Here is a 27151-nt window from a genome sequence, read left to right on the forward strand (position 1 = left end):
GTATAAAGATAAACACTTTCAAGTTGTTTTTCTTATAGCGGATAACCTAAGGACGTACAGTAATGGAGTCCATAGGGCAATTTGGTACTTTCAAATTTTCTCGATATTTTATAGCCCCTAGACAAGGCCGTAGTTAGGGGGAGGCTAGGGGATGCTGAGTCTCCCCTAGATCTAGACAAGTTATAGATAGATAGATAGATAGATAGATAGATAGTAATAATTAACCAAATGTGAATTACAACATCGAAAATCAAAATAAAATGTAATGTTTTGTTCAATAAGCGGAAGTCAGAGCAATAAAAAAGTCTGGACCGTCGGCATTGTAATCCGGTTATTCTAATTCGTAGAAAACATCTTTTAGTTTAGTTTCTGTTTCACTCTCACGTCTACAGGTTGATAAGTGTTATCGCTGTTTGTCTTAAATTACTACTACCATAAATGATTTTCAGTTTAGTTTTCGGTCGCACCTCTGTTATTACATAGGGCAGACGTGATTAAATTGTTTCGTTTATTGATTATAAATCACTGTTCAAGAATAACAATAATACAATACTTTTATTATTAGTATTACAATGCATCTATCCAAACTGATGTATGCGTCTTCTATAAGGCTCTATTTTTGTGATCCGGATAAAATAATTCCCGTAACTATCCTATTATTAACTATTTCTGTAAAAAAATTATACAGTTAATTATTATTATGTTACTATGGTTTACATATTTCATATAATTAAGTCATCACAGATGATCTCTGATAACTGTCATAAATCTTTAAACAATATTTTAAGTACGTTAATTATAAATATCTCACTAAGTCAAGCACAAACATAGTTATTTAAGGTTTACCTACCTGTTGGAAATTTCTCTACAATAAAGTAATTCCTGAGAACACACCTACAGGAGCTTTATATACAGAAAAACAGGTCATTAATCTTATTTAACTTGTCAGTAATGATTGATGACAGCTAAGACTTTTATTATCATTGTCGTCTGAAATAATACCATTTAAAACATAATTTCTAATTCTTTTAAGGAAATTCCACAAATATCTGTTAAATCTTTTATTTATTTATTTATTGAGTTAAAAGCAAATTAAGGAAAGCAAAATATCATTAGAACAAAAACTTCTGAGGGATATTAATACTAAATTCGTTGGTTATAATAAGTATTATTAAATTGTTTAAAAAAATGTAATACCTATATTAAGTTTAAAACTCATTTAGCGTCCATTAATAAAGACACCTCGTTTAATGTTTTGAAGTTAATCTAAAAGTTTGAATTCGAACAAAATTTGATTAAAATGCAATGAGTTTGTGCCACGAAAACACTACTAGGCAAGTAGCTCGATAATAATTAATAAGAACTCGTTTTGTTTCGTTGTAGACAATTCAAAGTGCTAAGCACAATAATTAGTTCTGATTTTAACGCATTCATGTAATTTAAGTTTACGTTGTCTTTAAATGGAACAAATTCGTCTTTATGAAAGCTGGATTCAGTTTTGAGATAAGTACATCGATCAAAACAAACAATTATGCTCTAAAAGTAAATACATCCCTGCACACTGAATTCAAAATAAACATTCAATTGTTCAGTTTATGCAGATAGCTGCGAGTCTATAGTAACAAGCTTAACGGTAACTTAAAATAGTTCCTTTTATTCCTCAATTTAATTCAATCAGGAAAATTTATACACTTCTTTTAATTGAATTTCTTAATTTTTTAAAAAAGAAATAATACTAAACTAAACTAACCACCAACTACAATAGATGAACTGTCTAACACAATATTAAATTAAAAATTATAAAATAGGAGTAAAAATCTCTGTGTGTGATTAATTAAAATGTAGTTATCTTTGCTGTTAAGGAAACATCCTCAACGGTTCAAAGAATGTCTTTAATATTCTATTCCTCAAACACAAAAGGTCTGGCACGCGCACTGAATTTCAACTGCTCTAAATTGTGACTGACACATTTTTAGCATAATGTGTAAAACTGAAGCATATATAAAGTACTTTCCAAGATGAGATTTTTCTACATAAATTTATCGCCGCACATTTTCTAAACTCCTATCGTTTTCAAGGGATGGATTCAACGGAAACTGTAAAGGAACTGACAGGAATTTCCGGAAAAAATACGGACGCTGCTAACAAAATGATAATATTATAGAAATAGTGTCGACCACTGAAAAATTGTTCGTTATAATTACAGGTGGATATTGGTCATTGATGAGGTTGCATTTTCAGAGAGAATTTAACGAGAAACCCTATCTCTGACAAAACCACGAACTGGCAGCTCGATTTGTAATTAGTTTTTGTCAAGTCTTTCTCACTCTTATCTTTAACATCTGCTGTAGAGAAAGTAGAATTTTATTCACGACGAAAAAAAGTATTGTCAGTTGGCGAAATGTAATTCACTGGCTATTTCATCGCCCGTGAATAAACAGTTTCGGCTTGTCAATGCAATAGAATTTCATCGTCTTCTAGTAAAAATAACTACTATTTAATTAAACAAACAACTGTTGGAAGTAGAATTTTGTAAAAACGATCTCATAGTCGCCAATGTAATTGGATAACTGATTAACTGAATGTTGGTCACTCGAATGGGTTTTATTATTTTAATATAATGTTCTCTACTCAAATATAGATATGGCTTTATTAAATTCAGATTGGAATATCCAGTAATTTTTGTTAAACTTCGTTCGTTAATTCCGCTTTTGCATAATTCGCTTATTACTGTTGAGTGATTCGTAATTTTAACTCGTTTAACATCTGCTCTAACTTTTAAAGCTGACGTCTTCGTTCATTTTTAATTGAATTGCACCCGTCTAGGGAATTTTCACAGCATTCTTTGAGTTAGTTTTTTTCTCAAGAAGGATTAAGTGACAAGAGTCATATTATCTGATTTCCACATATATTATATCTATTTTTATGTTTTCTCGACCTTTCATGGTCCTTCGAGTACGAAGAAATAGGTCTCCCGTTTACGTCTGTCTGTCCGTCTGTCTGGCCGTTTGTCTGTCCGTCTACCACCAGAATTTGTCTAATCATCCCCACCAATAATGTGATGACATCACTTCAGAATTACCGTAATAAATGGGTTTTAAATTGTATGAAATAACATAGTATTACACATGTAGTTTATGACTTCGTACTGAATTTTTATCCGAAACGGAAAAACATCAAAATTATAATACAACATTTCGCAATTTAATTTTAAATCTGCAAAACCCAATGCTTTGAAATCTTGCAGATGTTTTAAAGTTATGACAAGCATGATAAATTATTATTAATGAAAATATATTTACTTATCTCCTCCAAAAAATTGTAACAAAGTATGATGAGTCTGTGCTTGTAATTTATCATTCCCTTCGTATTTTTTGGTTTTGTATATACAGGATGACTCAAAAAAAATTAATGAATGCGTGAATTTATTTTATTAATTGAATCAGGAACGGCTCACTCACAATTTTGGGAATACAATATTGTTATTTTTAGTATTACACTGCAACAATCCAAGTTGATATACGTGTCCTTGTTTTTTCTTGCACTGGTAATACGCTGTGACTATTTTTCTTTGTGCTACGATGTTCGATCGTGGTTTAATTTATAATTTTAATCCTGTGTTTTGAGAAGACAAACTCATTCAAATCAAACTAATTTCCACGTGACATTCTTTCGATGTATAAATATAAGTGAACACTTGAGCGTCAGATTGCTTGCGGGTACTTTAGAGGATTGTCTGTCTAATAAAAATCGACACAGGCGCGGACACAAGACAGACGGAAACGGGGACCTCTGTTTTCGTACTCTAATAGTCATGATACGTCAAGAAAACACAGACACAAGCGACATATAGACAGACAGACAGACAGACAGAAACGGGGCACCTAAATATTTTCTCGTACTCTAGGGCTCTTGAAATATCGACGAAATATTAAAATAGTCTATTTCTGTCGCCAACATTGCTGCAACCTCAAACATTGTTTTAACCTAGGATCATCGAGGAAAGTAAAAGTTACAAGAACAGAAATAAGTCCAGAAAGGTTGCTGGTTTAAAAAATATTTATAATCTAATTTTCTTTAAGCAACACAGCATGTAATCGTTGTCGAATATACGGATTTTATTCAATGGTGTACGAATTTGTTCAAACTACGTTGAAGGAAAGGCTTTTCAGGAGTTTTACGTCTAAAAATTCTCCAGAATTAGGAAGATACGCCTTCGAAATCTTTTAATATGCTTTATATTCGAGCAGTTATTACCGTAATATTCTTGCAAAAACCGATGAAATTTAAGATGCGGACTGGAAAATTCGATTCTTAATCTTGTCTCTAGTGACAAACAGATAGAAAGAAAACCTTAATTAAAAATGAGACTGTAGCAAAATTGTTTGATGCAGAAAATAAAATTTAAAATATACACATAAACTGACTATTTTATTTTTAACAGAATAATATTCTTATTATAACAGGCAGACACTATAACTTACAATGATCAAATTCGTTCAGTACATGTTTTACTTTACAAACATTATAATGTAAATCGCGTATTCTACTCCATTGCCCTTAAAACTAACGTATGAAAAAGTTAGTTTGAATAGCCGTTTTATACGCTAAGTTATATTTTATAGAGCGTCAAGTTTTGCAGACTTTCATCTCTTTTCATACATCGGTTTACAATGGTATATTATTATAATTTAATATATGTAGTTAGTTATCTGCTCCCTTACAATATGACGTGCTATATATGTATACAAATGATACGAATAGAAAAAAAGTTTTAGTGAGTTGTATTGAATGCAGTTGGTGGCAAAGAAGAAATATGTTAAAACTATGAAAGTACAAGATATTAAAATGATGATAATAGAACTTAACCAATCCTCACTTACTTATGGATTCCAACATTTTAGAATCCGTGGATATCTGACGATTAGCTAACTTTAACACAACGACAAATTCCTTCAGTAAATCCAAAACAAGGAAATGTGTTGTAAATAATTCTCACTAACTAATCGCTTCAGTAATTAGTAGATATTCACCAGTAAGTATGCATTATTATTTACGACATTAAATAAACAGAGCAATATGAATATTGTATAAATGATATTTACGTGGTATGAACATGTTCCATCTCTCGAGTGTGGATCTGTATAATTAATGGCCCATTCCACAACTAGATAAATAATCTGACTGCTGCCTGTTTCAAGTTTAACCGGCACTATTTCAAATGATCTCTCTCTACATCAAAGGAAATTTGAAATTATGTAGAGAGACCCTTAGAGACAATTAAAAATATACCTTACAACATCTATTAATAACAACAAGATTACACAAAGTTAACAAAAAATTTTTACCTACGCATAAAAAAATAATACGTATAGGTATTTTATACTTCACTAATTAATTATGTTTTGTAAGCGACTGCAGCGACAGCGTAATCTCATTAGCCCTTATGGTTATTTTAAACGTCACATAAAAAATATTACAGACGGAGAAAAAAGATCGTTTGAGTGTGGATTTGACACAAAATCGTCCTCACGATTAACATTTTCTTTACATATTTTTCTAAAGAACATGCAAAAAAGATAATAAATATTGTAATAGGGTCATTTGACGAATTGCTAATTTCACGTCTCTTCGATGTTTCACAGCCTCTCCCTGACTAGTTTCTGTAGGTCAAGAAGACCGTTCTTTCATATTCTAAGAGTGCTGAAACGTTGAGAAAACATGAAAGTTGCCATTCGCCGGATCCAAAATTCTTTTAAAAAATCACACAACACCTGATATGAAAAACAAATTTCTATGCATTTCTCCAACAAGTTACTAGATCATGCCAGACTGATAAAAATAAGCACAACACTCTTTTATGAGGATATGTTTTTAAGGTTGCTCATTTTCTTGTATTTTCACGCACGGTTCAAGGGCATGCTTTTACAGTAATTAAGTTTATTAACATATTTTTACGTTTCATATTTCAAACCACAATATGTAACCTGAACCAACTTGTTATAAAACAATGATGTCTGCTTTATCTAAATACAGCAAAAGACAACGAGAAAATGTAAATGTTGGTAATTGAATTCTAGAAAATTATTTGATTGTGTAAATATGGATGTACAAAGAAATTTGTATGTAATTTAGAGCAAATTACGAATTAAAATTTTTACATAAACGAAAGTTGAAAAATGCTTTTCAACAATTGCTGAAATAGTCGCTACTATAGAAATATGGTTGGAATGAAAATAATTATGTTTACATCCAATAATAATGTTCAGTTTGAACAAAATTCCGAACATTCTAACATAGGGATTATTAGTTCGCGTTTACTGTATTTATTATTGTGTAACTAATGATAAAGTTTGCTGGAACCAATAATTGCTTCAAAAACGAAATTGAAAAAGTGTCCCCTTGACATAGCACCCAGCAGAACTTACCTCGCCTCGGAAAAATATTCAAAATGTTTGTTTAACGACTTATTTCATTATCAGCCAAAAATAGTTAATTTTAATGAGTACAATGTAACACTAATCCTACCGTCACTGTATTCTTATAATTCAGAGAAATTCCAATCCTGAGAACCTGAGATCTTACTTAACCTCTGAGTTTACGAGTATGCATCAATTTGTTAAGGCATAGGTTTTGGAAGGAATGCAGAAATGAAACACATTTAAAACTCTAAGAAAATTGGTACAGTGGTTTTCAACATAAGGTCTAAAATGGTCTTAACAAGTAGCCGAACAAAACCAGAGAAAAGTTTATTTTCATGTTCTATGAGTTATAAAACATAAAGAAAACATGATGTTCGGCAGAATACGATACTTTTCTTCCACAAATTTACTTTATTTCGTAAATATTTCATCGTTTAATTAGTGTCTTTATATAAATAGTAGGGTTGAATATTTACGATAAAACAGTCTGTCTGTGTGTATTCGCTCCTGTGTAGCTAATAAGTAACTCCCAAGTGTCAGTCGGTAGCCCCTTTATTAGTTGTTTGGTGGTTTATTGGTGGTTATTTTGAACTTTGAACAGTGGTTTTCGTATTTAGTATTTTGGCCTCTGGAGAGGTCGGTGAGTCAATTGAGGCATTTTATTCGTGGTTGGTTAATGAGCGAAATTTCTAGCGACTTATCGTTTTCATATCTCAAATTCACCTTTATCTGATCTTTTTATCGTACTTTTTGCATCTGTTTTTGCAAGTTTTTGACCAATCGATTTGTTTTAGCGATTCTTAATTTTTAATAAATTTAAAATTGCTGTCAAATGTATGCATTCAGTTACAAGAGTTAATTTTTATATTTCTTGTAATGTAACAAAAAGTGTGTGCAGTGTACAAATTTGGTGTATCGTACATTTAAGAAAATGCAAGATAAGGGTAAACGTAAAATTGATCTTGTACTTCTTATAAATAAACTGAAAACACTGCAGCAACATATTTTCCAACAGCACTTTTAGTGGAATTAAACAAAATATCAATTTTGTAATTAGCTTTTAAACAACAAAATTAAAACATCTAGACCCAAATTCAGTGGTGCCCCGTGGGTATAAATTAAAGGAGGGCAGACATTTAAAATGGATCACAAAATTTATATTACTCATAGTATTACTTGTACTGATTCTTGTCAACCTATTCATTATGTCGACTAATAACATGTCGATATGAAACGTTAAACCATTTTCGAATATTTACTTTGTTTTGACAGAGCAAAATAGAAAGCACCCTAAACACTTTAATTTTAGGTTTGAAAGTCAAACTTATATCCCATTTGATTTATACAATAGGATGTCATATTAAATTAGATATTTAATTATCTGGATATACTTTTTTTGTTCCATATATTCTTTCTTATATTTCGATATCTGAATGTATTTGTTAATTTATTAGTTTTCATGAAAGCCAAAGGGCCAGAGCAGCAGGTCTTAGTCAATCATCTGTGCATCGAATGCTGGAAGGAAACAAATTTCATTTAAAAATAATCGAAGAATTGAAATCGACGGACCATCCTAAAACATCGGCTTTTGCAACTTTTTTTTAGAGAACATTAAAACTCCATAGCTTTATACTTAAATACACAGGCTGAACTAAGCTACTAACGAATCAGATTTTTTTTTTTTAAGGTTTTATTCGCTTAGACCACGCTATTATTTATAAATAAGTAGTACTAGTGTATATTTACTATTCGTTTTTAAATATGCTAAGATCATATCGGATTTCAGTTGAAAAAGTCATCAAATTGGTGTTGATTTTTTGTAAACATTATGAAGTAAAATTTATTCAAGCAGTTGGGTGGCTTGACGAGTAGAGGAGCGGGAAAACACCCTGATATGGACTTGGGGAAGGTACAATGGGCCCAAAGGCGAGGCCTAAGTGCCGGCTGGCTACGGTCAGCCCCCATAAATTAAGAATCCAGAATCCAGAATCCAGAAGTAAAATTTAATCGATGACAACAACGCGAAATGATCAAACCTAACCTCACTTTTTCGTATAATAAAATTAACGTTTCTCAGCATCTTTTTAGAGATTAATGGACAAAAAAAAATCAAAGCAGTACTATCGATGTATGGGATTATCGTTTATTCCTTTTAAAATTCCAGTAAGTTACACGATAGAACCCTCCTCTCAAAATTTTTGCAAACATTTTGAAACATCGTGCGATTGTTGTTGGTTTCCATACACGGTTCTTTAATTGTTTGTTGCAATTCATCCAGATTTATAATCAATCACATGGTGTCAAATTATGCCATTATCAAAAAACTGTCTTGAAAAATTTAAAGTACATTTTGGAGTTGCGCATCATCTAGTTGGTTGGTCAAGGGTTCTAAAATCTCAGTTGTATGTCTTGCTGTTTCAATGTTTTTAAAAAAGCCGGTGTAATAATTGTTTTGTTCATGGTTCACCTTCAAAAAATACTGATCCAATTCCAGATTCGTCTGTAGCCCATATACCAATTTTTGGAGGTTGTAATGAGTCTTCAATAAATTCATATGGATTTTCATGGCCACAAATTCTTGTATTTTGGGAATTTACATACCCACTTACGTGAACTTATACTCATCACTAAAAATTACCTTCAGCAACAATTCTCTGTTGTGATTCATATTCATAAACAAACTGCAAAATTTTTATATATTTTTCCCCTAACTTTTATATAAAAATTAACACCATTTTGTATTAATCTCGGATATTTTAATTTTAATTTTAACTTTATCATTGTATTCTTTCAAGTGTTAAGTTCCATGTTACTAGTCTGTTGAACATATACATAGCCTGATGATGACGTTAAATAAAGTCGAAACATGTCGTAAAGTAATTTAGTCTCCTAATCATATACTTATTACGTTCAAGAGGCGGACAAATATCCAAAATTAAATATACCTTGAACAGAATGGATCTCCAAAGTTCAATAATACCATATTTGATTACTCCATTGAGGGAATACTTCTGAGACGTTGCTCAAGCACTAAGAAATTAGGAGTAGTGTTTAGCGAAGATACTGAAGGTATTGTTTATTCATCACATAAACTTTTTGGCTTTATAAATAACTTATTTACATTTCTACAATATGGGGAAATAATCGAGTCTGCTGAAACCCAGTTTATAAAATTTCTTTAGATTAAGGAACATGACCTTGACCCTCCTCGAGTATCTAATGATGTTTTATGCAGTTCACTTAGGGTTGGAACCTCTGCATGAATTGCAGAATTAATATTTCGTTACTTTTTAATTAAATGTCATAAATGGTAGAGTTGTAACATGTGAGCTTATCGAATTTCAATATTTTTCAAGTGAGTACTAATATCCCACATGGGTTTTTGATTTACAACATGTGTTAATGTCATTCTTGTCAGTAGTCCCCGAAAGGGTGTAAGTGTAATTGTAGCACTTAATTGATACTACTGTGTCTTCAGTACAATAATAATATTAACAATATTAAATATAAATACACTGTTAAATAGCTACAGTAAACTAGAAAAGTTATAATTGTAGTCAAAAACACAGAGAGGGCTTTTGATATTAAACTAAATTAAAAAATAATAACAATTCTTGAGATTCTGTTATTATCATGCTATGAATCTTCATAAGAAAATTTAACATTTCTTAGTTTCATCACTTAGCGTAAACACAAATAAATTTCACAAATTATTTGGACGAAAACAAATGGACGTCTACTCTAATAAGTATTTCCCTTGATATTCCACGAGATTATTTTAAATTAAAGTTAAGTCGTCACCTTACTTACTCCAAAATGATCTTCAGACACTCCATTTAACCGACACGGGCATGTATACACAAGTACAAATTACTCTCATGAGATACAAATGTGGCACATTTGTTATGCACAATTCGTGTGGGTAATTATGTCATATTCAGTAACAAATTTGTAAGCTCACAGTGGACGCATAATCAATTTGTGCTGTTCGCAACTGCCACACTATGTTCATAAATATTTAATAAATTTCGTGCAATCACGGCAACAATTGTATTGAAAAGTACAGAATGTTATATGATAATTATTTGTGTTCATTTGCGTTGCGTTTCTATAGCAAATAATTTAGTAACGTTGAATGCTGCAAAAAATTTTCAGAATCATTTTACGTTTAAAATTATTAATATTAATTTTTAAATGTAATCTGAAATTTCAGCTGATCCAGGATCTTGATTCCGTCTCATTCTAGCTGCATATTAGTTAAGTATTATTTAATTATGTCCAATTTTGTAGGAATTGTACTCGAAAACATCACACATTTCCCCATGTTTGAATTAACTTTAAACTGAATACATTGGTTTAAAAAGTTTTGGCGTGCTCTAGGAATTTCAATTATCCGACAAAATTGCATTACTACCCACGTTTACCTCGACTCGCAGAAGTGGCCCACACTCTTCCACATTGCTACCTAACAATCTCAGTGGTCGGCTGCCACAGATATTCGACGCCAGGCAACGTCTAACGTTTAGAGACAACTTAAACCTGATTCGTTACTTCAGGGTCAAGTTTGAGAAATATTTATCCCGATGACGTAACTACCTTTTGCGACGGCGCGTCGAATGTTCCAGACAGAGGTCTAGTCTTGGTTATGTATTATAATAAGGAACGCAGAGCTGAGTGCCATTTAAATAGTTTTCTGAAAGTAATTACATAGGAGTATTTGTTTGTATTTCTTATCAAATAGAGTTAATAAATATAATCAAATATATTCCACAAGCATATATTTGCGTACTACTTAAGAAATAACTTTCCAACTTATTTTTGAATTCAAATAATCAAAAAATGTTTTTGATAGGTATAAACCTACTCAAAAAAAAACATCCCTCAAATTTATCTGTAATATGAATATATTTATAAATTATTGCGAAAGTTCACGTTTTGCACTCTAATTTCGTCTCGTTTAACATTAAGTTCAAATTAGTTTCTACACCCTCCTGTTGTCTATTATCTACACAAAATATCTTCCAAATTTCTTCTTATAATAAGGTATTTATTAACTCAAAGCGTGACTGTTCATCACACAAAGACTTCGCAATTTCAGTCTAGTACCATAATTTCAGTCTTTAATGTCTTAATCAAGTTCAGTAATTGTGAATTAGCAAGAGAACGTCAGTTTTACCAAGCGTTAGCTAGGTAGCTATAACGATAGGGTTATTTCTATTTATATCCAGTTTCATTTTGCTTCGACGTTTCACAGCTTGTAGAATACGGAAGTGTAGGTCTCACGCATCGAACATTACATTGTCTGTTTATTATCTGCCTCTCTGTCAGCTGTTGAAAATCTTATCAGACGAGATGAGTCGACTGATTATTGTAAAATTTTAAGTATACCAGTTATAAAATGTCTACCAGCATATCGCACTATTAAAGAAAAAATGTAGACATATCTAATAGAGATATTGCAATTCTCTAAACGCCATTATTTTTATAAATAATAAATTAACTAATTTAGCACATCGCGAATATGATGCAAATCTATGTTTCTTTAGAATGCCGCATATATATTTTTAAAAACACAAATAAAATTTGTTTGAAATAATTTAAAATGAATTTCACATTTAGTTTTTTTTTTATTTAAAAAAATATATACAGTAAGCTGAAGCTTGGAATATCCTTTATTCTGTTTTATTTTATGCAATATTTTCTTATTTGTACATTTCCCGATCAAGTAGATCAAAATACGAAACAAATAATAATTCTCAGCTTTCCAAGAATGCATCAGCAACAATTTGATCTCGCTGCATGTACATATTAAATCTATTAATATCCATTCAATCTCTCTCATATTCTCTGCGATGCTTCATTAACATTCCTTCCTACTTTATAGAGTAAATATAATTTTATTTTATATTTTCCCTATCTCTATCGACGATCTTTCCTGTTTATGCAGTGTGTAATTTGGTGGAAAAGGCTATAGCGTGAGAATGTTAAACGTGCAAGCAATCACTTGTGAAATTTTTGAGTTATTGTTGACAAAGACACTGACAGATAAAAACATCATGTCAGATCGTAGCAGACAGCACTTTAAAAAATAAGCATAAAGACATTCAAACCCGATAAGCGCATTATTGTTCAACTAGTATTCAAATACTTTTAGCAAATGATATCTTTGACTGGTTACAGTTCTATTTTACCCAGTTAAGCTAGATAAAATTCCACAGAAAAACATATTTGATATCTAATGAATTATTTCTCAATAATTAATACAAAGGTTCATAAACTTTAACAACAAAATTTGCGTGTTGGTTTTCCCCCTACGGTAATCAAAATGTTTTTGTACAGAACGAAATAATACCACCGTATAATAAAAATGTTACCTGTTAAAATAATTAGTATTCTTCTTGAAACTTGATGTATTGCCTTCCCAAATGATTAATGTAGTATTCTCAATAAAATAAAGAACTATGTAATATGTTTTTATTCACAAAAATTCTTTTTTGCATGCCGAGATTGTAGTATCCACAAAATTTGAAATGAATTTAAAAAAGTAACAATAAAATTTGACAAAAACACTTGAACAGTTCGATTTAGCTTTTGTACGGTCTATATTACAAAGCAACGCTGAGTTTTTTTGGACTTTTAACTTTTTATGTGGTATTATTATTGTATTATTTTCAACAAACGTATGATTTAAAATCACGTCACAAAAAACTATGCCAACAGATTTCTACGCCTCTCGAAAACATCGAAAAAGAGGAAATATTCGAATGACTTCACGAAGCGTTATTTTAAACCCGGCGCATCCACCAAATTGTGAGATTTATATTTTATAAAATGATTTAACTAAGAGTAACGTTGAATTAGAATATTTTATTCTATTTATTTTAAGTCAGCAAGAAATCAGTTTAACTGTTTTTATGATATAAAATAAACAAAGTATAAAAATTAACGGAACAAATTACTCATGACATAAATGCAAGATAAATATGCGACTTATAACAAAATATTGTTTATATTTCATTCAATAATATGATACGGAAAATACAAATAACGCCATAACAACCTGGGTGTTATGACAGGGCGTTGTAAATCATAATAGCCTCTAATTTTTACATAATTTTATTGTTATTTTACTCCTACAACACAATATGATTATTTACATGAAACAAAATATCAATTATATGTGTATCGTGATCACTGTTTGAGCTGTCAATAGAGTTAACCAATTCTGAGAAAATTTTCTTTCGCTGATATTGCCCAGGAGGCATTATCACCTTTGTAACTCCCTAGGTACATAAATAACTATTAAACCATCATACATATTTACTTGACTTTTCACCACTAGTAGGATTCATAAACAACCAGAAATACAATTTAAGGCTGTGATTTTTGCTCCTTCTTGTGTCCGATTTTTGGTTAAATTATTTAGTAATGGGAATTTCCTATAATTCTGAAAACATATTAGCATTTTTTTGTCTTCCTCCGTTGCGCCGAGATGTGCCACATATTTGCAAAGGCAAATTGGATTTGTAAGATCACCAGCCTTGAACTATACGATGTTATCACTTCATTTTTTGCCTACTAATGAGTGATAAATCGTTCTTTTATTATGGCCTCAATTTAACATTGGTCTGAATTTTAAGGTACTTGTCCACAACTGGAACAAAGTGTAAGTCTAGCACTTTGGTAGTACCATGAGCGAGAACAACCAATTCCTTAAAACAAATCAAGGCATTATGTTTTGTTGAGACTATACATAAACTTAAACTTACCAAACACGTGGTGACTACGAATAATATAGTCTCACAGAAAAATAACCTATTCGCACGGATGTCAAATAATCGAGTGTGCATTTATTTAACTGAGAAAGATCTTGTCAGGATATCCAACTGTTCAGATTAATGATAAACCCATCAAAGTTCGCAAATTGTTGACTCCTGTATGCCCATCTATTCCAAAAATAAAAATCTTGCACAAACCGTTGTATTCCATAGCTGACAACTGGTTTGCATTCTAAAATGGATTACAGGATGATGTTTATAATGATAAGAATTCTCACGTTGTTACACCAGTAAAAAGTTTTTTCAAACAAACTATCCTCAATTATCAGAGAAGCTAGATCAAAGTACGACCAACTAATTCCCGATCACAAAATTCCCAAAGTTTTTTATAAATACATACGAACACCTCGTATAAAGGATGAGAATGGTCATCTTCTTGATCATTGTCAGGCTGTTGGCAATATGTTTGCCGACAATTTGTCTAAAATTTTCACGACTTACTCTGAACAATTGACAAGTTGACAATTAACACCCCGCCTTGGTTCAAATCTCTTGCAACAGTAACCTTCTCCGAAGATATTCTCCGGAAACTGAGTAAGCTGAAAGACGGGAAACGTCCAGGTTCGATAGTATAAGAAGGATTCCACTAAAAAGATGTGCAAATTTTTTAGACAAAGCTCCAAATATCCTCTTCAATCATTCCTTTGACGCAGGCGTAATTCGATCAGATTGAAAAAATGCCATCGTTACACCAATTTTTTCCAAGTTATTCAATCGAGTTCCCATTCGTCGTTTTTTGCTCAAACTTGTTCATTGCGACATTAAAGGTAGTCTTCTTAATTGGATTAACTGCTTTCTTACTAATCGTCCCTTTCAAGTGAAAATTGGCAACTCAACCAGTTCTCCCGTTTTAGTCTTCAGTGGGGTGCCGCAGGGATCGGTTGTGGGTCCGCTACTGTGTTTGTTTATACCGCTGACATTGTAAAGAGAGCAAAGCCGTCATAATGATTTTTACAGACATCAACTTCATAAGACTGCTCAAACTACGAAGAAACAACTGATTTCATGAAGAGTAGGTTATTTTTCAAGTGATGCGCGGATAAGTAATCGGACTGATCGGTAGTTACGGTTAGTTAGTTTAGCTGGAAAATAATTTTCACCATTTAATTAAACAAGTAAAATTTCACGGATACATTTTGCTAGAGGTAACAACCATTTGTTTAAAAATGACAGTTGTTTAACACAACAGTTTCATTTTCGCAGTCGAAGAGGCGTCATTAAACATTTATTGTGTTCTGTGTCTGATGTCAAATTAATTTAACACTCATTAGTTTAAAACCAATTTAAATGTTAAATTAATTTAATAAGGACCATAGAACCCGACATTAAATCACCGACGCACGGTTGACGGAGACGTGAAACTCACTGAACACACGTTATAATTGAACTGAGGGCAGATGTCAGATCCAAACGTACTGCACTGTGTGTGGTGATTTTTTTAAGAAATACAGAACTTCTAATGTCAATTGTTCAGGCCGTATTTATATATATGCAAAGATGTACTATTACTATTAATGTTTGTGTTTTTTGTCGGGTTGGCAACCTATTTAAAACTTTATAATGTCATACCTCATTGTCAAGGTGACATTTTTAAGAGCTGCCATCATCTCAACCAATCAACACGTTTGTTAGGCGTCGAGATTGACAACTTACTGTGAACTGTGTAGTAGCATGGTTGCCAATAATTCAGAATTGCCAACACAAAAATTTGCTTCATTCATTAATAGTCACCAAGTAGTACATAGAGTGAATTACAACGTTATAACTTCAATAAAAATTTCCAAGGAAAAATCTCCAATTTCTATTATCCCCGAAACGTTTTTTCAACTCCACTTTTTTAATTTCATCCTCATCATACTCTTCCACGCTTATTTGTCAAACGCAATCGATACAACACTTATTATAATTTCAGGAGCAGGGTTTACCCGTTCGCTGTTATTGATAACGTCACAGGCAAATTTTCGAAAACAAAAGTTCTAATTAAAATCAATTTAAAGATTAATGCCAGACTTTAAGAATGTATTTCTGCGTGATTATTAAGTATGGCGTCGTCGTTTACATTTTATGCACAGAATAAATGTATATACTTCAGATGAATAAACTTACAACTCAACACGATTAATTAGTAAAATAAGCTTTTGTATTGTCTGAAAACTAATTTTACATAATGAGGGGCTGCTTGTGAACTTCTAACAATTGAGGCCCACAAGCCTACAATACACTTAATAAATAAATATAACTATTATACAATGTTTAGAATGAACTACCTACATGATCACATATAGGTACACGAAGCACAAATCTGAGACCCCGAAAGTACGTGAGACGCATTTCGTCAACAATTTTGGCAACTTCGTAAATACGTTTATGTTGACATATTGAGTCTTCCAAAATGCTAAGACACCATATATTAAACGAAACAACATACTTACCTGTCAAAATCTTGTATAATTTCACTGGTCCCTATTTTTAAATTTTTAAGACAACTGCTCTATGTTTTTAATTACCAAACAATCCGAAATAACAAACACTTCGTTCGAGAATTTATTTTATTAAATATTAGAAAATTGGACATAAAATGTTAAGGCACATTTTTATAAGCAACTTACAGCTTATCATAAAAATTAATGTGTTTATGGCATCCATATAATGGCACATAAAAACGAAATTAGACATCACCTAATGAAAAAATAGTGAGGTACGTTAGTAGGAACATCAAACAATTTTTTTCAAAGGAAACTTTAAATGCAAAATAATAATAATCAGAGATCATCCCTCGCGGTAGGAATATTTTCCTTAGCAAGGACCGAGTCTTCTGTATCACTAATATAACCTTGTTCCCCTGTATAATGAGTCGGATAGACAAGCAAAGGTGCAGCTGACAAAGCAACTAAATTTCTCTGAGGAAAATACCCTTTCCAAGTGGTCTGTGGATGCTTATCAAATAATATAGGCAAATACTCATCAACCGGCAGCAGTTTAGACAACGGGTCAGCGTTCAGAAGTTTCTTTGCTCCGTTCAAGCTTAAAACGTAGCCCAGCGTCCAGTACGAATACCCAGCTTCAACAAGCAAACTCGATCCTTCTACCCATGGTTCTTCGTTTTCTTGCAAACGCTTGCGACCAAAATATCTGAAAGTAATTACTCTAATTTAGAAACTAATTGAATTAAGCTTTGTTGAAACGGCTGCAGTGTTATATTACAAATACCAGCAGTTCTATTTCATAAAGCTAATTATTATGGATATTGTTTTAAATTGCAGTTCACTGGCTGAGTATAACTTAATTACTTACTGTGTGATCCCTGTGTAGCACGAAAGTGAATAGCATCATATTTATTTATTCAGAATAAAAAAAACATAATTTTGTCATTATCGCAAAAATGTATTCTCTTTATGCATGTAATAATGTACTCTGTACGGATATTTTGTGTAAATTATCCCCAAATGAACCATTCTTAATTAACTTAGCTTGCAGTGACTACGAAAAAATTGTTCGCTGCTTTATTTTACATTATTTATTTTATGAAATTAGTAGCTTCAAGTAAGCATAACAAAACAAGGTAACATTTTTTTGCGAATAAAACCATGTTATTATGTAGTCTTATATTTAAGAGAAATATTGCGGCATATTTATGTTATTATTATTATTACAAAACTAGCACTGTACAAATGTGGTGTGATGCTATTTATTATTTTATCACTCAACTTCAAATATTTTTAACATTAGGTATTTTCTTGTGAAATACCTAAAACCAACCAACACATGTAGTCACCGCTTTATAATATGTTTACCATCTATAATCGTACTAGTAAGAAACATAAAGACCTGGACATTTTCACCCAGAACATGGATGCATTTATAAAAAATTGCAAAAAACACATCATATGTATACCTTAACCTTAGTTATAAGTGTAATTATATGTCATTTCATGTAAGTTTGATTGTTTAATTATTTAAATCTTTTTATTTAATATTCAGTATTTAAATTTTTTTATATTTTCTATATTTTATACATTGTTGTAAAATTTCTATCCTCTTCTGGACCAATTGGTCTACTGGATAAATAAATTATTATTATTATTAACATACCCATTTAAAAAAAAACGCAAAAATTGGCAGCACGAAAGATCGCTGAACATTTGAAGTGGCCAAATCTCAAATGCAGTTACACAGGCCACTGTTTTAGAAGAACGTCCGCTACAATAGTCGCAGAGGCAGAGACGGACGTTACAAATTTAAAGTGACACAGTGGATTGAAGGCGACGAATGTAGCAGAAGGATGTGTCAAGAATTCTGCTGGATATAAACTTCAAGTAGCTTCTAAACTGTTGGCTCAAAAAGAAGAAACAGACGTAATTCGTTGTTCGAATTCAACTTCAACTTCTAAATCCTGTCCTGGTATTTTATTCCACAATTGCAAAACGTTACTGTTAATATTTATAATCAAAATAATAATTGATTTGTAGGAAAAATTAATTAAAAGTAAATACATTGTTTTTTAGGAAATATTATTTCCCCTCTTGTTAGGAAAAAAAATCAATTTTTCCTAACACAATATTTAATTTTTCCAAATATGTCCTCGTTTAAAATAGCATTGAGTGACTATTAATGTTGTGATTTTTTTTGTCAGGTTGGCAACATGTTTAAAATTTTATGATGGGATATCTCATGTCAAATTGAAATTTTAGGCACCAACAAAAGTTCTGAAATTGTTTTCGATTTCATAATGACTTATTTTGTTCGCAGAGTACTTAGAAACAATACATTATTTTTGAGTAGGGGACCTAAAGGTTTGTTGTAATAGGGGTAAGTGTAACACTAAATTTTTGCCCGGAATTTAATCACTTTGACGTCAGGTTTTTTACTGAATTTAATTCTTGCACCATATGACATCGTGTCATCACAACCACTGTTCTGTCAGCTATGGCAGTAAGTGGATGTGTGCACGTGTTACATTTTGGCCAATAAGTAATATAAAATGTTGCTTCAGTAAAATTTGGTTTTTCTATCTGACATTAATTTATTTATTTTTAGGTTTACATGTAGTTCAAAAATTACTCAGCTTTGATATTCCTTACATATTTTGACGCTGAGCGACATAATTTTGTGGAAATGTAATTAACTGTAGAAAATTATGCTGCGGGGTAAGCTGTAACAATATCTTGGGGCAAGTTTTAACATGTTACAACTTATCCCAATTTCGCTTCTACAAATCTCGTACCATTAGTACCATATTACAATTGGTTGTAATCTCAGATGATGTAATTTGTTTTGTCTTGACGTTTTAGAAAATAATTGTACCATACGAAAAGCGAGCCAAAATTTTGGCCTGTGCCATGTATCGCTTTCCAGATAGGTATTTTAAGAAAAAGAAAAACAAAACTTAAATCTTTAATGTTGACCCTTTTTCTAAAAATTTACTTCAGTTTTACTAATAAATATAATATATAATGAAGTGTTGTGTTGATTTTTGAAAAATAAAGTCTAAATATGTTACAACTAGCCCTAAACACGGGGCAACTTGGAACAATGCACTTTTTTTAACAAAATGTATGGTGTGAAGTGAATAAGAGCAATTTTGACCTTTTGCCTGTTCAGTCCAATAGGGGAATAGTAAGACTACCGACAGATACTTTTAACAGCCAATTGATACCAAATTATATTCGTTTTTCTAAAAACTACTACAACAAGCCCCTCGTTCCCCTACATATAAAGACATTAACATAATAAAAATCACATTATCAAGGTTAACAATGTTTAGTGCTATTTCTATGAAAGTACTAAACACAAATTTTTTCTGTAATTTTAAAAATTTTGATGTAATCTGTGCCTTATTGTCACTTTGATGTATGTTTGAAGTTTAGAATATGCATCATATTGCATCCAGTGCATGTCCGTAATGTTAATACTTAAAGGTGTTTTACACTTTGTAAGAATGCGATGGCATTGATGTCTGAGATTTTCTGGGCCCGATTATACATTCCAAACAATAATATTATACGAATGTTTGCTGTTTCACGGGTAAAACCTCAACCGAGTATTTTACAAACACCTATAATTTTTGTAATAATTTAATAATTTTTAATGAAATGTATATCGTTATACAATGTTCCAAAAATTACGCAAAAACTGGATGGTTGTTAAGAAGGCTCTAAAGAATTCGAAAAAAATGATTACACTACACCACACTATTGAAAATATTAAACTTCAAAGTTGGAGAATTGACTTTGCAATTCTGATTTATTTTACATGTCTAGATACAGTTAAAAAATAATTAGTTACTAATAATTTAATAACAATTTGCTAGAATACGACCCACAACGTCATTTTTTACTCTTGACAGGTGTTATTTTTGACAATATTTATAGAAACTTTAGAGAATTTAGTTGATAGTCTAAATTTTAGACTATCAACTAAATTCACATTAAAACATCAGAATTACAAAGTTAATTCTTCAGCTTTGAAGTTTAATATTTTAAAAAATTTGGTCCAGGGATTTTAATCATTTTCTCGAATTCTTCAGAGCCTTCGTAACAATATACTATGGAGCTTTCCCGTCATTTTTAGAACACCTGTATAACAGTTTTTATATTCAAACAAATTACAGAAAATAAAAATAAAATTTTAGCACGAACAGGCGAGAGATGGCAAAGATTCCGACGATAAATTCTAAAACGGATTCAAAAATTAGGAGTGGTGTGAACAAAATGACACAAGTATTGCAGTATATATCTACATAAAATAGAGAGAGATCGAAAAAGAAATTAGTTAGAGTTGGCCATGCACGAAAAGCCGTTTGTCTTAGTTTAAAATAATTTTTTATTAACCGTCACGTTGGCAAAAGTCATTTGCAATGTTATCAAACGAAATTAAAGCTTTTTTGTTAGAATCTTACATCAGAAATGGGACAAAATTGGAAAACGGTGAATGACAATATTCGTATATGGCTTGTTTTCAAGAATTTGTGGAAAATTTTGTGTTTTAAAAGTAGGTGTCATAATTCTAATTTTAAACTGTCAATTTGACATTTCATAAAAAAATTTAAATTACGACAAACGGCTTGTCGTGCATGCCCAGCTTTGACTAATTTCTTTTTCGATCTCCCTGTACTTTACCTTTAAGCATTACACATTATATATATCAAACGGACAACAACTCGCCTTAATCTTTAATAAGTAACCGCCTATTCGGAAAAAACTGAATAAAATAATTATCCAAATAAATAAGTATTAAATAAAACTTATTAAAAGTTGATATTATGTAACAAATAAAGAATAATAAATATTTACTTTATATATATTTTTAATAATACACTTAAATTTTTAAGATTAAAAGTAACATAACTTTGTACAATAAAGCCCATGGAATACACCTTGTTCAAACAGTCGCACGCAGCTATAATATACTATGTACAAGCACATATGTTATGACCTTATGACATTGATAAATCTGGAGCGGTGGACTGTTAGAGCGAAACCGATTACTGGCACAATTTTGATCTCTATTGATGCACGTTATTCCCCCGTAATTAAACGTAACTGTCAACGCATACGCGATTCTCATCACTAATAATAAGCGAGCTGTTGCTTGTTAAATGAAATCTGACATACCTAATGTAAAGTATGCAACATGTACGTGCTAATCGAATGTCAAGCACGAAAAATTAATCTCCTTCAGATCTTACAAACCATTGTAAAAACGATGCGTGAAAATTTATATTATCTGAGACATGAAATAAAATTAAAACGTTCTCTACTATACAAATTTTCTCACCTGGAAGGTTATCTACATTATATAATAATAATAATAAGAAATCGATTTGACATTTTGTGTAATGCCTTTAAGATATTTTAAATATAAATACTTCGGACATTTTGCGCATCGCAAATCGAGCAAAATTAAAAGCTTCAAATATTTAAGTCAATATTGGGTGATTTTTTAAGTTTCTGCTCTAGTTACATATGATGCTTACGTCAACAGTGAAATTGACACTACTACTAAAAAGTCTATCAGAATTCTAAAGAAAAAGTTGAGATTAGTATTAAAAAAAATCGTTGATGACATATGTACGTTGTGAAAAAAATTGTATTATTGATTAACTAATTATCTCCAAAATCACTGCTTAATAACATCAACTGATATAAAAATATGAAAGTATCGTTAAATAATACCAACAAAAACCTATTGAATAAATTATGTATTATTCGCATAAAAAAAGCGGAATCAATAAATCGATTTAAAAAAAAAAACAAGAAATTAAAATACTGAACTTTCATTAAAATGTCAATGTTACTTACACTAAATCCCATCCGGAAACACGTTTTACTTCCACCATTACATTCAGTACTTTACTCCTGAAAAATGGCTCAAACCTAATATCGTCTTCCAAAACAAGAGTGGTTTCGTATCCTTTACGAACAATCTACGGAAAGGAAACTAATTACAATAACTTCGTTTATGTGGATTTAGTTTTTCTTACGTCTTTCCAGATATTATAATGGCTCAGGAAACAACCAATTTCCCCCAAAGTCATAGGTCTATAACAAAAAATATCTTTTAATATAAAATACTCTGTCATGAAAGAGGAAATTAAATTTTTATGCTGAAAAAAGTAATAACAAAAAATGTCGTCTGAAGGACTACTGCAGTACACAATCATATCAAACGAATTAGTAATTAGTGTCCTCAAAACAAACTGAAAGTAGAGTATAGCATAAATTTTAAAGAAATATACTTACCTCTTATGGTAAGGATCTGCATACTCCGGCAGGGGTGATATTCCTTGGAGAACGCTGGAATTTAACGTCCTAAAAAAATTTATGTGATACATCAACTTATCAGCATTCAATATTTCATAAGAAAATGTGGTCCAGAAATGACATGTTATTAAGGGCGACGAAACGTTACAGAAAACAGCTTCGAACTTCCAGAATACATGATGCATGAGAAATCACACTATAAAAATCTTAACATTTACCTAACGACGTACAAAATTGGCAAGACAGATCTAAACTATTCCGTATTGAATTACACTTCATTAGTACAAAACTGTTGTCTAAATAATCCTTCTTTGTTCCAGATTAACAAAAAATGGAAAACCACACTTCTTACTTGAACACGTCTCATCCAAACAACAGTTTTGTTGAAAATCAAGATGACTATCCGCACGTGATTTTGAATGTCTTCATTGCGATATTAGTAATAACAGCCGTCATAGCTATGATCGTGAACGTGGTGGTATTTGCAAGTGTTCACTGGGTAAGACGACCCATGACTCCCATTTTAAAAATGAGCATTAGCTTAGCTGCTGCAGATGCACTAAGCTCATCAATATTTGCAGTAACGCTCTTCATCAACACCTATCTACCTTATATAGGTATAAACCTCTGATGGCTGGAGATTATTATGGAAATGATGAAACTCAGCGGAATTCTCGTGACGGTAACCCACTTATTGGCCCTCAGTTTAAACCACTACATCGGAATATTGAAACCCCTGCACTACAATTCCATTGTGACCCGACGAAAAGTGACAACAGTAACAATCCTACTTTGGGTTTTCCCAACGGCATTTGTAATCTTTTTATTCACTTCTCAAGCAGAAGTAACCTACTGGACCGACATTTTCGACAAGGCAGCCGAAATGGAAGCTAAAAATACAACTACGTTTATAGACACGTTTCGATTCAGAATGAGTTATTCCGCTTACTTCATCATCACCATATTTATGATGGCTGCATGCTACGCCCACATATTAATTATAGTAAGAAAACAACAAAACGTATGGAAGAACTTATCACGGAGCGGTAGCACGAAGTGGTCTGGGAGAGGTATAAAACATTGCCCTAGCAGTAAAACAAACAGAGAGCAAAAACAACTCGAAGGAAACATTCGAGCAATATACACAACTTTACTCATTTTGGGCTCATGTGTAATAGGCTGGATGCCAGCTCTCCTCATATTTGTTCTGATGTGTAAAGAAGACTGTTATATCCACGGTTCCGAACTTGAAAGCTTGATTGAAAACTATCTAGTTGAAGTTATGTCCTTAAGGATGTTGGAAAATATGCTCGTTATTCTCAAGATGCTGGTGAATCCGATTATATACAGCATTCGAATGAAAGAAATTCAGGTTTGTATTAGTCACGCATCTCTAAATAACTGACATTTCTTAATTTCCTTAACCTAATTCGATGCACATACACAAAGACTTCATTTATGCAATAAACTTTAGAGCTTAGTGAAATTCGGTGTTCATTTCCTATTATGAGCGCCTAGGATGGTTTTAAACGTAAATTTTGCACGCTTCGGCAGTAGAGCGAAACCTTTTTTGGATAACACAATCTTGCCTGGTAGATTTGATTGTTGACTGACACGAAATTCGCAGATAATACATAAAATGAGATTAGAAAGAGAAAAAGCGAATTCTTTAAGAAGGAGACAATTATTGGTGTATATAGGAGACCTAAATGAAAAATGTTCCATAAACTAGGCAAAAAATTCTGAATTTCAAAATAATTTTCGCAATTTTTTAGCAATCATAAAGCACATTAATTTAAAACTCTGAGTTTTATACGTTCCATAAACGATAAATTAGTGCAAATACTTCTCCTTCCAATGATGTTGTTACGCGAAAATTGAGGACGCTCGCTTTGTTTTGTTACACAATATACACCGACAGAGGTAATGAAACCATGACGCCCTCTTGGAGCCTCTTGCTGTGTAAAATCTACGTTGCTTTATGATCTAATCTTAACTTTTAAAGTATTCCAAGACAGTTTATCAAAATTATTTCCTAAAGAAATAACATCGTTCATTCTTGTTGTTGTGAATGATTTGACTGTATATTTTACGGTGAACTCAAGACACGTCTAATTTACAAAATAACGTACTATTTTAATGCACCAATCCTAATCTATACTTTCTATACTTATATAATAAAGCTGAAGCTTTTGTTTAATTGAATGCGCTAATCTCAGAAACTACTGGTTCGAATTCAAAAAATCTTTTTGTGTTGGATAGTCCATGTATCGTATCTACATTAGGGTGATTCAAAAAAAAAAAATAATTTTTTTTTTCGTGCAAAGAGGTTCAAAAGTTTCTTTTCAACGTAAAAAAATACCAGTTAAAATTTGAGCTCTTAATATTAATATTAAGACCGTCCGCATCGCGTTTTTCTATTTCCCATAAGAATAACATAGGAAAATTTTTGTTTGCACCTTCTGATTTTTATTGCTAGCCCGTCGTGTGTCGTGAAAAAAATTCAATCACATATTTTTATAGAGAATTGAACGCTCTACAAAAAGTGTCTCCTATGATTGTGCGAGAAACCTGATAGTTGAAGAGTTATTTTAGGCTAAAGTTAAATTTATCCAAATTTTGACGTTTTTGATGCATTACAATAAATTTGATGGTCTTATTGGAATAAATCACCACAAAAATTTATACACATTTTAAATTTAGTTTTTTAAACAGTAATTGTTTATAATTTTATGCTATAATAAGGCCAGTAAAACTCTTTCCGAACATTTTCAGCATCAGTGGGTTAAAAAATCATAGTCAGGTTTCTCGCAAAATCATAGGAGACACTTTTTGTAGAGCGTTCAATTCTCTATAAAAATATGTGATTGAATTTTTTTCACGACACACGACGGGCTAGCAATAAAAATCAGAAGGTGCAAACAAAAATTTTCCCATGTTATTCTTATGGGAAATAGAAAAACGCGATGCGGACGGTCTTAATATTAATATTAAGACCTCAACTTTTAACTGGTATTTTTTTACGTTGAAAAGAAACTTTTGAACCTCTTTGACACGAAAAAAAAATTATTTTTTTTTTTGAATCACCCTAATCTACATATAGGCTATATAACATCACGCTACGATCATTAGGAGCGAAGTAGCAATGAAAAATTAGGAAAAACGGGAAAATTATTCCTCTTTGGACAACTTCCGTTGCTTACGCTGCTTAAACGGTTAAAGTTTCGTAAAAATCATATATGACGAAATTGTTCTCCTCTAATAAAAGTTCTAAAGAAAAGTCAGCGACACCATATGCCTATCTTTTAAGGTCGATTCAGTATAACCATTTTTATGGTAATGAAATTCGTTCTAAAGTAATAATGCATTATGTATAAAATTCTCGCGTCACAGTGTTTGTAACCGAACTCCTCCGAAACGGGTTCACCGATTTGTATGAAATTTTTTATGTATATTCGGTAGGTCTGAGAATAGGTTGTAAACTATTTTTTAAACCCCTAAGTGATAAGGGTGGCCCACCCTAAAAAATGTTTATCTATTTTTTGGACAAAATTTTTTATTTTTATTTTTTTAAGATTTGGCATCAAAAAATACACATAACTCCAAATTTTCACCTTTCTACCACCAACCCCCATTTTTTAATCGTCTATATAAAGTCAATTGCTGTTCCTGTTAGTCTCGCTAAGATTCAAAAACGGCTTGACCGATTTGAAGAATTTTTTATATTACGGGGATGGTTCATAAATAAAAAAAATAGGGAAAACTATAAAGAACAGCTAAAAAATCAAAAAATTCTAAAAATTTTGTATGGGAATCGCCACTTCGAATTAATTTCAATAGTTGGCGTTCCTGACGGACCTGTCGTCTGACGTGTCATACAAAACTAATTCTTCCATGCGATTGTGAAATAGTATATTGCATTTCAAATCGTTCTTTGTTTTTTCGTAAAGAAAACGTCGTTTATTTTAAGAAAAGTCTTGGTTAAAGTGAATTTAGTTACATATTGCGAAACTTCCTTACTAATTTTGATCTGCCATTCTATTTACCTATATTCACTTTGTTGTTTTCGACAAAACCTCAAACTTTACGTTATTCGAGGATTTAATTTGAGGTTTTCAATATTTTAAAA

At 31.5% G+C, this 27151-nt stretch overlaps 2 protein-coding genes across 3 annotated transcripts in view; one reads left to right on the top strand and one right to left on the bottom strand.

Moving 5' to 3' along the window:
* LOC135134962 (rhodopsin, GQ-coupled-like) overlaps positions 1-27151 on the top strand; it is a 54493-nt gene that overhangs the window by 19394 nt on the left and 7948 nt on the right. Inside the window, exon 2 of one of the 2 annotated variants that reach the window (XM_064063872.1) lies at positions 23343-24394. In XM_064063872.1, the coding sequence (XP_063919942.1) occupies positions 23669-24394 (726 nt within the window). In that variant the 5' untranslated portion in view covers positions 23343-23668. Of the gene's footprint in view, positions 1-23195; positions 24395-27151 lie in introns of those variants that run through there. The other variant, XM_064063873.1, reaches the window with a different exon arrangement.
* Positions 16796-27151, bottom strand: part of LOC135134961 (glycosyltransferase 25 family member) — a 34385-nt gene continuing 24029 nt past the window's right edge. The window contains exons 4-7 of the mRNA XM_064063871.1: positions 23002-23070; positions 22743-22800; positions 22561-22685; positions 16796-17392 (exon numbers count right to left, since the gene is read on the bottom strand). Coding sequence (XP_063919941.1) covers positions 17023-17392; positions 22561-22685; positions 22743-22800; positions 23002-23070 — 622 coding nt within the window. The 3' untranslated portion in view covers positions 16796-17022. The remainder of the gene's footprint in view (positions 17393-22560; positions 22686-22742; positions 22801-23001; positions 23071-27151) is intronic.

The sequence above is a fragment of the Zophobas morio genome, unplaced genomic scaffold (genome assembly GCF_036711695.1).
Source record: "Zophobas morio isolate AGI-343-1 ecotype UQ-CSIRO unplaced genomic scaffold, CSIRO_AGI_Zmor_V1 ptg000024l, whole genome shotgun sequence".
Lineage (NCBI taxonomy): Eukaryota > Metazoa > Arthropoda > Insecta > Coleoptera > Tenebrionidae > Zophobas > Zophobas morio.